The 17,261-nt window shown below is 35.4% G+C and overlaps 1 protein-coding gene across 25 annotated transcripts in view; it reads right to left on the reverse strand.

Annotated features, from left to right (window-relative positions):
* myo3b (myosin IIIB) overlaps window positions 1–17,261 on the reverse strand; it is a 214,525-nt gene that overhangs the window by 110,390 nt on the left and 86,874 nt on the right. For all 25 annotated transcript variants that reach the window (XR_012385108.1, XM_073912422.1, XM_073912420.1 and 22 more), the window contains 4 exons: window positions 15,479–15,626; window positions 12,574–12,727; window positions 10,211–10,299; window positions 8,559–8,688 (listed from right to left, as the gene is read on the reverse strand). Coding sequence is in view for 24 of the 25 variants with exons in the window: in XM_073912422.1 (XP_073768523.1) it covers window positions 8,559–8,688; window positions 10,211–10,299; window positions 12,574–12,727; window positions 15,479–15,626 (521 nt within the window). In the remaining variant the exon portion in view is untranslated. The remainder of the gene's footprint in view (window positions 1–8,558; window positions 8,689–10,210; window positions 10,300–12,573; window positions 12,728–15,478; window positions 15,627–17,261) is intronic.

The raw sequence follows: 17,261 nt of genomic DNA on the forward strand, positions 1-17,261 counted from the left end.
AAATCCTCTTTTGCTACTTTTAGGATGGGAAAAACTGCCGTTGCACCAAGCGCATGGTCTAAAAGGGTCATTCTTATTCTCTTAATGAGTTATGGGTGCGTATTGGGCATAACATGCAATAAACCAATCAAGGTCTCATTTCCCATTCCCACAGTGCAATCACTATTTACAGAGGGGACTTTGTAAGCGGAAAATCTGAAATCTGTACTAGCGAGTCTTACCACAGCGAGTTTACTATTTATATGGTGGAAACATTCTTGAAACTCAGCTTGATAAGCAGGAAAACAAGATTTCTGCAGTCCGAAAAAGCCCTGTTCACGTCTTGACCAAAGCGGTTTAGATGTAAATGCAGAATACCTGTGATAATGCACTGTGAGTGAAAATTTGATGTGATTTCATGGGTTAATTATTGTAAAATTGCTACCTTAAAAATCTGTAACCTAGTTAACAGTAAAAATAAACAGTGGGGGAAATAATAATTGAACACGTCACCATTTTTCTCAGAAAACATATTCTACAGGTGCCGTTGACTTAATATTTTCCCTGAATGTTCATAACAAGCCAAGAATTCCACATACACACACACACACACACACACACACACACGTATATATATATATATATATATATATATATATATATATATATATATATATATATATATATATATATATATATATATATATATATATATATATATATATATTAGCCCTTTTAAGCAATTTTTTTCGATAGTGTACAGAACAAACCACTGTTATACAATAACTTGCCTAATTACCCTAACTGCCTAGTTAACCTAGTTCAGCCTTTAAATGTCACTTTAAGCTGTGTAGAAGTGACTTGAAGAATATCTAGTCAAATATTATTTACTGTCATCAATGCAAAGATAAAATAAATCAGTTATTAGAGATGAGTTATAAAAACTATTATGTTTAGAAATGCTTTGAAAGCATCTTCTCTCCGTTAAACAGAAATTGGGGGGAAAAATAAACAGGGGGGCTAATAATTCTGACTTCAACTGTATATTTATTTTTTTATTATTTTATTATTATTTATTTTGTAACAAACTTTCCCTTCAATGAAATTGAGGTTAAAACAACCCGAATGAGGGGGGGAAAGAAACGTTTTGGACCTTGATCATGCTTCATGCTACATAAAATGTTCTGGACATCTCACTGAAAGTAGTGTAATATTAAAAAATATATATATATATAAGGTTTTATAAACAACTGGACAAAAAAGAATATATTCCTATCGCAGAGAGTTAAATGTTAAGCTTAAAGAAAGTCAAATTTTACAGCTCCCCTAGATTTAAGTTGAGTTTTACCATTTTTTAATTAATTCACCAGATCTGGCGGGAGCACTTTTAACTTAGCATAGCATAAATCACTGAATCGGGTTAGACCATTAGCATCTCACAATTTATTTATTTATTTATTTTTAAACTTGACTCTTCTGTAGTCACATCATGTACTAAGATTAACACAAAATGAAAAGTAGCTATTTTATAGGCTGATAAAGCTCAGAACTATACTCTCTTTCTGGTGTAATAATCAAGAAACTTTGCTGCCATAGCATAACTGCAGCAGGCGCAATAATATTACACATCGCTGTTACATTCTTACATGTCTGAGAACTAGTTTTAGGTGCTACATGTATGCAATATTATTGCACCTGCAGCTGCCATGGTACGGAAGCAAAGATCCTTAATTATTTGTTATTTTTGAGCCAGATGCTAATGGTCTAATCTGATTCAATTATTTATGCTAAGCTAAGCTAAAAGTGTTCCTGGCAAACTCAGAGAGGGCCTGAATAGATTCAAAAATGTGCAACAAATAAATAAAAACTGCTTTCATTCTATCAAAAAAAAAAACAAATAAGACTTTTAACATAAGTAAATATTATAGGAAATATTGTGAAAAAATCCTGTTAAACATAATCTGAGAAATATTTGAAAAAGAAAAAACGAATCATAGGAGGGCGAATCATTTTGACTTCAAATGCATATGCTCAACAATTCATTTTGCACTCTGCAATTTCCTATACAGCAAACACAGCAGCCGTTCCTCTCTAGAGACCTTGAATGCGGCCATCTCCAGCATACGGTTCAGCTCCGACTCACAGATGTTCCATGCAAATCCAGATGAAGGCCGTACAGGGGAGCACATACATGCAGTGTGGCCACAGGCCTGCAGTAAAAGCCCCACGGAGTTTTCCAGATCAGGGCCAAACCAAACACCCCAAACCCCCAAACCCACACAAGAGCTCTGGCTTAAGGGGAATTTGTTCATGCAAATATAATCCATTTCCTCTGACAAAACAGCACCACATGGGTGGACTGGAGGCAGACCCAGACCCAAAGCAGAGCGCTGAACTCAGAGTAAAATGTTCTGATGAACACACTGAAAAAAAGAATGGCAAAATATGTTGAAAACTATTTATATGGTCTGAATTTAAATGAGTAATTAGTAATTACAAATGTACAAATTAAATTAGTAATTACAATTTTAATTATGTTCAACTTAACTTGTTTCAGTTCAACTCAAATAGTTTGCAACCACTTAACACAGTTAACTTACTATTTATTTTACAAATTTAATTGGATTAAACATAAAACAATTAAGGTGTGCACAAAAAAACCCCCTAAGAATTGTGTTGTTTGAATAAATTTACTCAAAATCAAAATGTACTCATTTTGAATAAATAGTTGAAACATGCATATTTTGAGTGTAAGTAAATAAACTTAAAACACTATGATAAGTATTCAGTCTTTTACACTGATATACACAAGCATCATTTATTAAGCACAGCTCTTATGTTCATGCTCCAGACGCCACTGACTTCAGAACAGTGTCTGAATCATCAAGCCTGACCCCTAGTGGTCAGATCCCGAGTCTCCAAGGACGAACAGATTAAATCAGGGGTTCTCAAACTTTTCAACCCGGGACCCCCAAAATAACAATGCCAATGACTCGCGACCCCCACTATTTTCGTAAGTGGTATAATCATACAAACGTTGCACACAACACTCACACAAACCAATCAGCCTATATAAACACAAGCATATTGACAACACGAAAAAGTGCAACAGTCCCGTATCATTTTTATTATGATTATTTTATATAAACCTCATCTAATTAGACTGGTGGGCACAATATTTAAGTTACATCCCAAGACTTTTCTTGGTTTAATTTTGGAGACTGCCACTTACACATCATACTCTATGTTTAGTGTCCTGTATGTATTTTAAACGTACGTGAGTGCTGTAACGGTGTCAGAAAGTTTAGCTAGTGCTGTAAAATCTGGTGCACTGACGCTGTTGCTTTGTCATTAATCTAATGTAAAAACCCTAAGGGTTGCAATAAATGTAAAAAACAACAACAACAACAAAAACCAAAGGCTGATGGCTTTTTGTTTGGATATTGTATTTTTTTATGTAACTATTTTTTATCTTCTGTAGGTTATGGATTAACAATGGTAATCATAAAAGTTTATTCAAATATATTAGATTTTTGTAAATCACCAAGCGACCCCCTCTCATTGTCCCGCGACCCCCCAGGGGGTCCCGACCCCCACTTTGAGAACCACTGGATTAAATCATGTTTGAGAGATTACAGCAAAAAAGAAAAGAAAGAAACGGAGAACAGTCCAAATATATGCGAATGAAACCCACCAGGTGTTTTACCCAGCGGGTTACAATGCTCAGGTTATTTAAGCAGAGAAGATTACGACTACTCTTAAAAATAAAAATAAAAATAAAAATAAAAGATTCGCTGTAGAATATTTGATTCATCAAACAGCCTTTTCTTATCAAGAGCCTTTTTCATTATAGAGATCTTGAGTTTCTAAATGATCCTTTGAGGACTACAATTACAGGCATGTGTGTTTGACTATAGTGTTAATGTTTATGCTCATGTAGAGGAATTGTTTTGTTTAGCTATAGATCTCCTTTATGTTAAGGAGGAGTATGTTGCTATTCATGATTGCGCAATGTGTTTGTGCACTGTAAAAAGTGATTAGTTACTTAGAACAAGTAAATCAATCAATAGTATCTGGATGCAGCCTTTATGATGCAAGCTGAGATTGCATCACTCAGCGATGCAATGTCAGACACAATGCACTCAAATGGAGCTAGTGATGTCACTGTGAGGGGTGGGGTTAGGTGAGCCCATTAAAAAGCATTGGATGCAGCCCAGATTGCACTGCACCAAGTCTGCATCCAGACCCCTCTCAAATCAATTGCTTTAAAAGAAATAAGTTGACTTTACAAAAATAATGCCAGTAAACCCTTTGTAACTTGGAATTGATAAGTGGACTTAATTTTTATTATTATGCAAATTGTGTTCACTTGAAGCACCAAATATGAAATATTGTAATAATTGCAGTAATTATTTGAAAACAGACTAAACATGCTAAAATAGTCTGATGCAAGGATTAGTTGACTTTAAAAAAAGTGAGTACAATAAGCATAATTATACAAATTAAGTCAGCTTAACAGTTCCAAGTTACAATGGGTTTACTTACTTTATTTTTGTAAAGTTAACTTGTTGCTTTTAAGGCAATTGGTTTAGTTGCATAATAAGTTAATCAAGTTTCAATTATTTATATTTTTTAAGGTATACAAAGTTTAACAATATTTTAGTCGGTTTGATCGATGTAAGATTATGACCAGAAAAAAAAAATAAAAATCAGATTTTAACTATAAAACTATAAAATTAAAAGCAGCCATATTTCCTATTTCCATACATAAATGTGTTATTAAAACTATTATCTTTAGAAATGTGTTAAAAAAATCTTCTCTCCGTTAAAACAAAAATTGGGTAAAAAAATAAACGGGGGGTAATAATTCCGACTTTAACTGTATATATACAGTATGCATGTATGTATGTATGTATGTATGTATGTATGTATGTATATATATATATATATATATATATATATATATATATATATATATATATATATATATATATATATATATACACACACACACACACACACACACACACACACACACACACACACACACACACAAACACACACACACACACACACACACACACACACACACACACACACACAACGGTTCTGTCTGGTTCTTGATCTGATTGGCTGATAGCTGTGCGATATTTTGCCAGTAACATCACACAAAGGCCTCTTCACCTCTGTGTTACTCCGCCCACATACAGCCAGCAACACGCAGGCTACAGTTTTAGCAGTAAAAATGTACTATTGAGGCTTTTTTAGTCGAGAATGTAGTTGTTCAGATTGCAGTTTATTTGTAAGAATAGTGCCTATTTTAAAATATTTACAATCTTACAATTACTGTAACTTCAGCAGCTCTGTGCACATGATAAAAAGTGCCCATCTGATTGGTGGAGAAGGTTTTGACGTGGCACGTCAAAACAAAAAAAAACGAGCATAAGGCGTTTTTAATTAAGACGACGCTTTTGCTCCTGGCGTTTTGCGCGTTGGTGTGCATGATCACATTGACGCCCTTTATTTAGTCATAACACGTTAAATGTCGACAGAAACCGCGAGCAAAAAACGTCTTGGTGTGCACAGGCCTTTACGCTGCGGATACCCTTCCAGCCGCAACCCATCTCTGGGAAACATCCACACACACTCATTCACACTCGTACACTGCGGACAATTTAGCTTACCCAATTCACCTGTACCGCATGTCTTTGGACTGTGAGGGAAACCGGAGCGCCTGGAGGAAACCCACGCGAACGCAGGGAGAACATGCAAACTCCACACAGAAACGCCAACTGACCCAGCCAAAACTAAAACCAGCAACCTTCTTGCTGTGAGGCGACAGCACTACCTACGGCGCCACTGCGTTGCCCCCCCCCCTCCATTTTTAAACTTCTAACCTCTATTATTTTGGGTTTGTGAAATGGCAACCATTAACTTATCTCTTTCTCACTACACACACACCTTAGAATCGTCCAGGGAAATTCTCCTCTTCCATTTAGCGAATTAACCGACACTTTATCATAAGCTCAACACATTCATTTAAAAACACTCGGGTTCCTCAAATCTCCTCTTCGTTCGCTTCCCACTAAACACACTCATTAACAGGTAGCCGTAGGCCGCGGCCACACACATAATGGCTTTAGAAAAGACATATAGGAAAATACACACATCTTATAATTACCCAGCATGCTCCCTATTCAAACCTCACTAAGTCTAGTGACCGTCTAGCAACTCTTGGCTTTATTAAACACCTGGCTGGCAGAACGATAGCAGAGGAAAAGCAGTTTACTGGGCTAAATAGCTGCCTTTTTTCTTTCCCTCTGCGTATTTGAGAATCTTATCGCTGGAATATCCCAAACTCAGGCAGATAGCAGAGAAGCAGCTTAGAGGAAATGAAAACACATCCATCCATGGCTCTATCCTTCCTTTCTCTTCCGCCATTCTTCTGGCTGGAGATCAGCCACTCCACAGATAAAGGAGGGAGAGATTTGTATTTATAAAGAAAGAGAAAAAAGAGACAAAGACAGAAGTGAGAGTATCTCAATTCAGCTCACTTCTGTGAGTGTCCTCGTTTACACACCACATTCACACAATCACACTTGCAATTTTAGTCAGAGTACAGACATCTTCCAGTGGTTGTTGAATTTCTGGAACTTTAATACCTACACAAACACACACTTTTTCAAAGTAGCACAAACATTGATGTGCAATTAAATTGGAAAAAATAATGTGTGAACTTTGTATTCCCTATGCTGTGGGGACCAAATGTCCCCAGAAGTATAGCAATACCAGGCAATTTTGAACTTTTGGAATACTTTTTCTTTGGTCCCTGTTTGGAAAACAGCTCACAAATTATAGAGAATGAAGTATTTTGGAAATATAAGAATGCAGAATGATTCATGTGAGGGTTAAGGTTGTATGACAGAATATATAGCCTGTGCAGTATACAAATACGGTATAAAATAGGGGTGGACTGAGATCTCGTAGTCTGATGCATCTTCCAAGATATGACTGGTCTTGCATATAGGTCATGGTTGGCATCAAGGAATTCAAGCGCAATTACAATATAAAGTGTGTGTGTGTGTTCCTCATATTCCATACATTGTAAGGACCTTATGTCCCCACAACTATAGAAATACTAGTCAGTTTTGACCTTGTGGTGACATTTTTTTGGTCCCTGTTAGGAAAACAGCTCACAAGTTATAGAGAATGAAGTATTTTGGATATATAATAATGCAGAACAATTCATGTGAGGGTTAGGATTGTATGATAGAATAAATAGTCTGTACAGTATAAAAATCCAGTATAAAATAGGGGTGTGACGAGATCTCGTAGTCTGATGCGTCTTCCAAGATATGACTGGTCTTGCATATAGGTCATGGTTGGCGGTAAGAATTCAAGTGCAATTACCATATAAAGAGAATGTGTCTGTGTATCTTGTATTCCATAAGTTGTCAGGACCTTATGTCCCCACAAGTATAGAAATACCAGTCAGTTTTGTCCATGTGGGGGCATTTTTTGGTCCAGATGAGAAAAATGGCTCAAAAAGTTACAAAGAATGAACTATTTTGGAATTGTAATAACGCAGAAGTTTCACATGAGGGTTAGGATTGGGGTTAAGGGTGGGTAATAGAATATATAGCCTGTAAAGTATAAAAATACAGTATAAATAGGGGTGTGACGAGATCTGGTAGTCTGATGTGTCTTTCAAGATATTACTGGTCTTGCAAGAAGGTCATGGTTGGCGCCAAGGAATTCAAGTGCAATTTCTATATAAAGACACGGTGTGTGTGTGTGTACCTTGTATTCCATACTTTGTAAGGACTAAATGTTCCCATGTAGAAATATCGGTTTTGACCTTGTGGGGGTAATTTTTGGTCCCCATGAAGAAAACCACTCATAAGTTATAGAAAATGATGTATTTGGAAATGTAAAATTGCAGAACGTTTCACGTGCAGGTTAGGGTTGGGGTGGGTGATAGAATATATAGCCTGTACAGTATAAAAATCCAGTATAAAATAGGGGTGTGATGAGATCTCGTAGTCTGACGTGTCTTGCAAGAAACAACTGGTCTTGCAAGAAGGTCATAGTTGGCGTCAAGGAATTCAAGTGTAATTACTATATAAAGAGAATGTGTGTGTACCTTGTATTCCATACGTTGAAAGGAACAAATGTCCCCACAAGTATAGAAATACCAGTCAGTTTTGACCTTGAGGGGACATTTTTTGGTCCCCATGAGGAAAACTGCTTATAATGTATAGAGAATCATGCATTTTGGAAATGTAAAATTGCTGAATGTTTCATGTGAGGGTTAGGGTTGGGGTGGATGATAGATTAAATAATCTGTACACTGTACACTTGTGGGGACATTTTTTGTTCCCCATGAGGAAAACCGCTCCACAACATGAAAGCAACCCAATTGATTTGTTAGACACTTGGAGTTAGCATCGTCCACATGTGATCACATGGAGAAAAATGTTTACTATCAAGTGTAAACTGGCTGAGATATGTCTGTATGATTGAGAAGTGATAGTGATGAACATGAACAGCTCATGATCAGCGCTGAATGACTCTGGTACCTGTTTTTGTCAGAGGGCTGGAAAACAGCTGCTGCAGAAGTCTGTTCTCCGATGTCCTCAAAACCACCACGATGTCTGCAGGAAGAGTGTCACGATTCTTCTCCAGAAATCCACTCACGTTATACAAGACCTGGCAGAGAAACACAGGACATTTTAAAAGTTGAATTACTGCACACTTTTTTTAAATATAAAAAAATAGTTTGTTTATAGTTTCATTTATTTACCAAGGCCTCATTCTTAAAAAAAAATAGCAGCAGCTACAATAATACAAATTATTTCTGTTTAAACAAACACTGCCAAGCTTTCTATGTATGAATGAATCCTGAAAAATCCAGTTTCCACACAAATATATTAGGCAGTACAATTCTTTTCACTTTGATAACAACGGGAAATGTTTCATGATCAGTAAGTCAGCATATTAAAACCGTTTCTGACTGATCATGTGTAAGTAGCTGCCTTTTTTTTAAAGGCCCAGTAAATTAAAAAACCAAACTTCCCTTGATCTTTTGACATATAAGTGCTCATGGTACTATTAAAACATCCTGTAAGTTTCAGAACTCAACACTTTGCGGTTCCTCTAAAATCAGCTTATATTGAAGGACATCTGACAAAACCACAGGTTCTGGAAAGTTCAACTCTATGAAGTCATAAAGTGAATAAGCCACGCCTCCATAGACAGTCAACGCCTACTTCTGCTTCACTGCCTGTTTAGCTCTGTTAAAGAGATAGTTCTCCCAAAAATAAACATTGCCTCCTCATTTACTCTTCCTCAAGTTTTTAACATTTGGCTCAGTGGTTGGCACTGTCGCCTCACAGCAAGAAGGTCCCTGGTTCGAGTCTCGGCTAGGCCGGTTGACATTTCTGTGGGGAGTTTACATGTTCTCCTCATGTTGGCGTGGGTTTCCTCCTGATGCTCCAGTTTCCCGCACAGTCCAAAGACATGCACTATAGGTGAATTGGATAAACTAAATTGGCCGTAGTGTACAAGTGTGTGTGTGAATAAGTGTGTATGGGTGTTTCCCAGTACTGGGATTCAGCTGAAAGGGCAGCCGCTGTGTAAAACATATGTTGAAATAGTTGGTGGTTCATTTCGATGTGGCGACCTCTGAAATAAAAACTAAGCTGAAGACAAATGAATGAATGAATGGTTGCTGACATCTATTGACCGCTATGGGAAATAAAACTACTATGGAAGTCAATAATTGTCAGCAATCAGCTTTTTTTAAATATCTTCTTTTGTTTTTAACAAGAAACTTAGATAGATAAAATAGAAACAAGGGAAAGGTGAGTAAATGATGATTTTCATTTTTGGGTCATTTCATCTCAATTTATTAATATGCAAAACTGCCAGCCAATCAAAGCAAAGAGTGTTTACGTTTTGGTCTACAGCCTGCCATGCCCATTTAAACCAAGCGTTTTGATTGGGAGTCAAAAACTGTACAATAAATAGTCAAGTACTTTTAAGTTATGATGCATTTTTGATGTAGAAAGCTGGACTCACATTACAAGTGGACAGAGAAAGTTCAAGACTCCTCTAAATTGTAATATATTAATAAAATAAGGGCAGCCATGCATGGTAAGCAAAAGCTTCTTTAAAAAATATAGAAAAGCTGTACGGTGAGATTTTATAAAGTAATATTCAAGCTCATTACCTGGCCTGCATAATGCTGGATCCCAAAACAGAGCTCCACACGCTTGGGTATCCAGAAGTACTTATTCCTCAGGTTATCCTGAAATTTATCTTCACAACAAAATAAAGAAGGTGAGAATTGAATCAAACTAACACACATCATCAACATTCAATCAAACAAAAAGTTATAACAACTGCAGGAATATTTTGCAGTCATCCCACATACGGATTGTGCTTAGCATAAAAAGCCTAAAACACATTGGCTATGTTTTCTATCCAAGGACGCAATTTTGATTGATGCGCAAAACTGGAATATGACATAAAAAATCCATATAGCAATTTAATGTTAATAATACTGAACCACTGTGATGACAGATTTTGGCTGAGGGCTTTTAGAATGAGCAAAACAACATTTCAGATGTTTTACAATGTGTTCGCTCTGTTAGTTTGTCCATTAATGGTGTCCAATTGCGCACCTGATTTCTAAAATCAAATCACATGGCTTTTTTGATGCTGAAATGTGTTTTTTGATGCTTAAATGTATTATTTATGCTGAAATGTATTGGATAGATGTGTTTCCATTGCAGTTTAGGTGCATTTTTTCTTACAGGATTAAAAAAATACTATGTACATTTATAAAATGTTCATGCAATTTTCCAAAATGCGCATTAAAACATGTGGGTGGAAACATGACAACTGCTCAACTTGCAACAATTATCAGCAACAAGATTTTACTTCTGAACATAACATAATCAATTTGACATTAATTGAGTAGTAATGTTGAGTTCTCTTTATGAATACACAGAGCGATTCCAGCCTTATGGATGTGATATTTGCAGTAAAAAACGAGAACACAAATTCACAGAGTTTAAGAAAGTCTATGATTACTTTGAAAGATCTGTTTGCATTTTCCAATATAACTTACCACAGAGTTATGGGATCAGAAAAATATCAATCTGTAAACATGTTTTAGGTTTTAAATGTGGAAGATAAACCAGCGTTATGGATGTGACCAAAAAATTTGCAGTTTAGACCTTTTTCATGGCTGCTGCATGGAGGGCGCCAAAGCGACCAGCGTCTTCCGGTAGAATGCTTACAACTTCCATTCACAGCGTGTACAACTGGTAATTTGCGCTCCGAAAGTGGGTTTCAATAACGTTTTTAATGGATAACAGTGTTTTTGTGACATGCAACTTAGAAATGTGTCTGTTAAAGGCGTTATAATCTGTCACATGTGGTCCAAGCGCGTCAGAAATACAAGAAAAATGTTCTCCTAGTTCACGTGTCTGCCATCAGAAATACAGTGTGTGTTCCCGGCCTGTCAGCTGTTAGCTCAGCGGCTCTTTAACACACACACAGAGAGAGAGAGAGAGAGAGAGAGAGAGAGAGAGCAAACCAGAGTACTGGCATGAAACTTAACAGGTATGAAAGTCGAAAGTGCAATTTACAAAAATGACCAATAAAAGTCTGTTATTGGTTATTGATCCTCTGCTGGCTGATTTGCTGTTCATTCTAATCGTGAGCCGTTTGAGTTTTATTTCGTGTGTTGTTTTTACAACGGTTTGTGTTTTTCTGTCATTACGAAATGACACTAGCCTATATTTTCACTTTGTCACAGTTATTAAATCAGTGTGTCAGTGGCACAGTACAGGCTACGTGTGTGTGTCAAACATTTTGGTGAACTACATTTGTTTGGGCTGGTTATATATTTGAAATAAAGAGAAAATGTTGACTTTGGCGATGACGAGGCTTCATTTAAACTGCAGAAGATGCTGTCTGACAACGAGGGGAAAATGCCTCAGCAATCGTTTTCCATCCTATTAGATCGCATTTCTTTAAGTGATCAGTCCAGGAGATGCTGCTGATGGACAACAGTATTAGTTCAAAGAGGATAAAAGCAGGTAAAATAGATTAAAACTAGCGTTTCAAAGCTGTCCAAATGTGACCGGAAGTTCTTCGCATTCTCCTTGCGCATACACACAAAGCATAATGGGTAATTTTGCGTTCCAAGAAAAAGGTCTATACAAAAAACTTTGTAGAAATTCTATGAATTCAACTGCACAACAATGCTAATCAAAAGGAGAAGTCGGCTCTTTATAGAACAAACATGATTGATTTGATTTTATATTTTTGCATTTATGTGGAAAAAGCTTGGTTATGGATGTGACATCTCTCTGACAGACGTGAAATCAGCACTTGTGTGACTTTGGTAAATCAAATATAATTGATTGAAAACACTGACAGAGATTTTTTTTGAGTATTTTTTAAACTACTGTATAATACTTGCTTACACACAAAAAAAATGTAGAAACCATTACGCTATTTTGGATGAAAACTTAATCTTGTTTATGGCAAGGTTGACATTTGCATGGAATTGCTCATTACCGACAAGAGTTTGGTCAGTGGCCTGTGGGAATCGGCTCTCCTCATCCAGTAAAGACAGTAAACCCATGGGCTTCTGAAGAAACATGTCCAGAATGGGCCTGTTGTCCTCGTATTCCACCAGACTGACATCTACACCCTCACTCTGATACTCTATCTGAACAAACACAACATACACATCAACAGAATCTCCCTGAGCAAATAACTGATGTGGAGAATTTGTCATTTCATAGATACAAAACAAAAAGAAATGCTATTAAAGTTGCCATGAAGTACAGTTCTTATTTCATACGTGGGTTTCCCCAACTCAAATTTAAAGGGGTGGTTCACAACGATATCATATTTTAAACTTTGTTGATGTGTAATGTAGCTGTTTGGAACATAAACAACATCTCTGAATGTAATACTCTCAAAATTTTATGCAAAGAGAGACATTGGCTTCTACAGAGTTAGCTTAGCAAAGCAAAAGCGCATGAAGTTTGGAGGCTACAAAAAAAAAAAAAAAAACACATCCAGGTTAATGAGATCATAAAACTTACTAAGGACATGACACAAAGAGATGTGTTTACAGTTTAATTTAATTATGTTCCATAGAACTATAAAAAATATATAGCTCTAGCATTTGACAAAGGATAACTTTCCAGTTTAGTGCTGGATTCGGCTAAAAACTCCTCAAAGAAGGAGCAGCTCCAACCAGGATAGACGAAGCTGTGGATTGTGAGCCACAACCTGTAAGTGTTTTTATTTGTTAAAATCGATCTATGACATGCACAGTTTTAGCGTTAACAGTATGTTGTAGCGAAGGACGTAAACAAGGATGTGAACCATGGGAAATGCTGTTTGGCACCGCTAAAAATTTACAAATTCATATTTATCTGTCAAACCGATGTAAACACTCACAATCTTTAGCAGTGCTGCTGTGTCTCCCTATGCAGCCACTTTCCCTGTGTTCTTCATCTCAAATAACAAACCCGCAAGAGATATATGAACGTTTCATATTACTTATAAATGCTTATAACCCAAAGACCCAAAGTGGTCAGAAAGCTGTGTCCTCTTCATTTTCTGTCTGATTCAGACTCAAACTGATACAGCTAACAGCTACACAGACTGACAGTATTTACACAGCTGAGGCACAGGGCATGCTAGCAGAGGTGTACGTGCCACTTTCCCTGGTGACGTGGAGCCGGTCCGTGAATTACAGCACATTATGTTAGCTGACTAATCAGAGCCTCTTGAGGGTTGGCTTTTGGAGGAACTATGCAGGTCATTTTAATGTTAGCTGAATAGCTGTATATAATTAAAGTAAGATATATAAAACTATAACGGGATTTTTATAAATGATTGTTGTACTCCCCATAAACATTATATTATATTATATTATATTATATTATATTATATTATATTATATTATATTATATTATATTATATTATATTATATTATGTTATGTTATGTTATTTTATATTATATTATATTATTTTAGATTATGTTATGTTATATTATATTAGATTATGTTATGTTATGTTATATTATATTATATTATATTATATTATGTTATGTTATGTTATGTTATATTATTTTAGATTATGTTATGTTATATTAGATTATTTTATGTTATGTTAGATTGTTATATTATATTATATTATATTATATTATATTATATTATATTATATTATATTATATTATATTATATTAGATTAGATTAGATTAGATTAGATAAGATTATATTAGATTATATTAGATTATGTTATGTTATGTTATATTAGATTATGTTATGTTATATTATATTATATTATATTATATTATATTAGATTATGTTATGTTATGTTATGTTATGTTATATTATATTATATTATATTATATTATATTATATTATGTTATGTTATATTATATTATATTATATTATATTATATTAGATTATGTTATGTTATGTTATGTTATGTTATATTATATTATATTATATTATGTTATGTTATATTATATTATATTATACTATATTATATTATATTAGATTATATTAGATTATATTATATTATATTATATTATATTATATTATATTATATTAGATTATGTTATGTTATGTTATATTATATTATATTATATTATATTATGTTATGTTATATTATATTATATTATATTATATTATATTATATTATATTATATTATATTATATTATATTATATTAGATTATGTTATGTTATATTATATTATATTATATTATATTATATTATATTATATTATATTATATTATATTATATTATGTTATTTTAGATTATGTTATGTTATATTAGATTATGTTATGTTATGTTATGTTATGTTATATTATATTATATTATATTATATTATATTATATTATATTATATTATATTATTCATTTCATTAATTTTCTTTTCGGCTAACCCTAACCCTAACCCTTTATTAATTAGGGGTCGCCACAGAGGGAAAAAACCACCAACTTATCCAGCATATGTTTTACGCAACGGATGCCCATCTAACCGCAACCCATCACTGGGAAACCCATACATACTTATTCGCACACATACATACACTATGGACAATTTAGCCTAGCCAATTCACCTGTACCGCACCTCCCCACGCAACAGCAGGGAGAACATCCAAACTCCACACAGAAACGTCAACTGACCCAGCAGAGGCTCAAACCAGCGACATTCTTGCTGTGAGGCGACAGCTCTACCTACTGAACCACTGTGTTGCCCTCTTTAAGAAACTTAGTGTACTTAAAGTATACTTCATTATTACAAATATTTTTGGGGGAGGGGGATATACATTTCAACATCTACTTTAAAATGTCTGCCTTATTTCTATGCTATTTAAATGTATTGAGCACATATATAACAGTGGGTTCATGGTCCAGTCTAAAGGTGATTTGTGTGCGCTAGAAACTCTCACCTGTTCCAAGGCAAAGATGTGCTGATTGAAGTAGAACTGGATCTGTTCGTTAGCGATGTTGATGCACAGCTGCTCAAACGAGTTCTTCTTGAAGTTCTCGAAGCCGAAGATGTCCAGAATCCCCACGTTCATCCCACTCTCGGCCGCACTTCAAAGACACCAACAGCCAAATATTACCCGGCCTTCACAACACATTAAGGCCCTAACCACGCTAATGACCCAAACAGCTAAATATTTCACAACCTGCCAAGCGGGAAAACACGAAAACAAAGCAATTTAAGCACACGGGGTGTCATTTCAGCTTTAGCAGGAGTTCAGTCAACGGTAAAACGTTCAGTCTCCTGTCTCAGACAGCGTCCAGAGGTCACCTTCTGCTAACGCTAACAGGTTATTAGCAGCAATAACGCCGAATGCGCTGCTGATTGGAGTGGAAACGGTAGGATTTGGGATGATGCGTGTGTGTCTGTGTGTGTGTGTGTGCATGTCAGTTTCTCTGACAAGCGTGTTGCTAATGTCTGACAGGATTCGCTCGGATCAATGAACGGCTCCTTCCACTCTCTCTGAAGTCTTTTTAATCATCTGCATATTATTATTATTTTTCTTTCCAATCTAACTCGATATCAAAAATTCATAAAAAGGCCTTTTCATAAGTCTTTTCTTCTTCTGCCGCTGTGGATATTAATATTCTGAGCTTTGCGCTGGTTAGACTGGAGGTCACTGCTGGAGATGCATGTATAAACGCATCCGCCACAGCAGAGATTCAAGGAGGATATGGACATGAAAGTTTGGGAATTACCTCGAAGTTACATTGTTGATCATCAAATACATGAAGTAAACAGTAGAGAAGAGCTGAAGATATGTTAGACCAGGCTAGAAGAGCAACAGTGAAGATTTAGGGTAATTGAAAATTCTTAAATAATCATCTTATATAATCAGTTAAATTCATATTGACCGCCCTAGTGAAAATTACTGTGTTAAATGAGACCTTGTAGTGTAATTCGGATCTAATTGTTAATTTATTTTTGCTTGCAGATCATATAACAGTTGAATAAACAACCCAGGCTCATTCTGATTGCGTTTATATATATATATATATACATTTACGCAAATATATCTCAGAAATTTATTTATTTATTTATTTTTTGAAGTTTTTGCTTTGCGAATCCACCAGAGGCCGCTGTCTATGCTTTTTCAGATCTCAAATTTCTCTCACGAGTTGCATTTTTGCCTGCTCTTCTCGTGTAAATCCACTAGAGGTCACTGTCAACTGACTGACTGACCTCTTCCCTAAACCGAACAGACAGTGTTTTCAAAAGCAGGGCAGAAAAAGAAAAGCCCTCATGGCTGCCTGATTTTTACCACGTTTTCAGATTTTACCACATTCACCCTGTTATTTACTTGTTTATTTTATTTTTTGGCTTTTGTTTTTGTCTTATCTGCTTTCTAAAACCGTTCTTTGCCAGACTCGAACCCCGTTGTCAAGGGCAAATCTGCTCAGCGTCTCAAATCCTCCGACGTACGTGGTGAGCTACTGGGCAAACTGGTAACAGCAGAAAAGCCATTCACGCTGAGGTAAGCGGTCAGCTGGTACAGTTGAAATCAGAATTATTTGACTAGATATTTTTCAAGACACTTCTATACAGCTTAAAGTGACTTTTAAAGGCTTAACTAGGTTAATTAGGTTAACTAGGCAGGTTAGGGTTATTAGGCAAGTTTTTGTATAACAATGGTTTGTTCTGTAGACAGTCAAAAAAAAAAAATTTGTCTAAAGGGTTTAAAAATT

The sequence above is a fragment of the Danio rerio genome, chromosome 9, assembly GCF_049306965.1.
Source record: "Danio rerio strain Tuebingen ecotype United States chromosome 9, GRCz12tu, whole genome shotgun sequence".
NCBI lineage: Eukaryota > Metazoa > Chordata > Actinopteri > Cypriniformes > Danionidae > Danio > Danio rerio.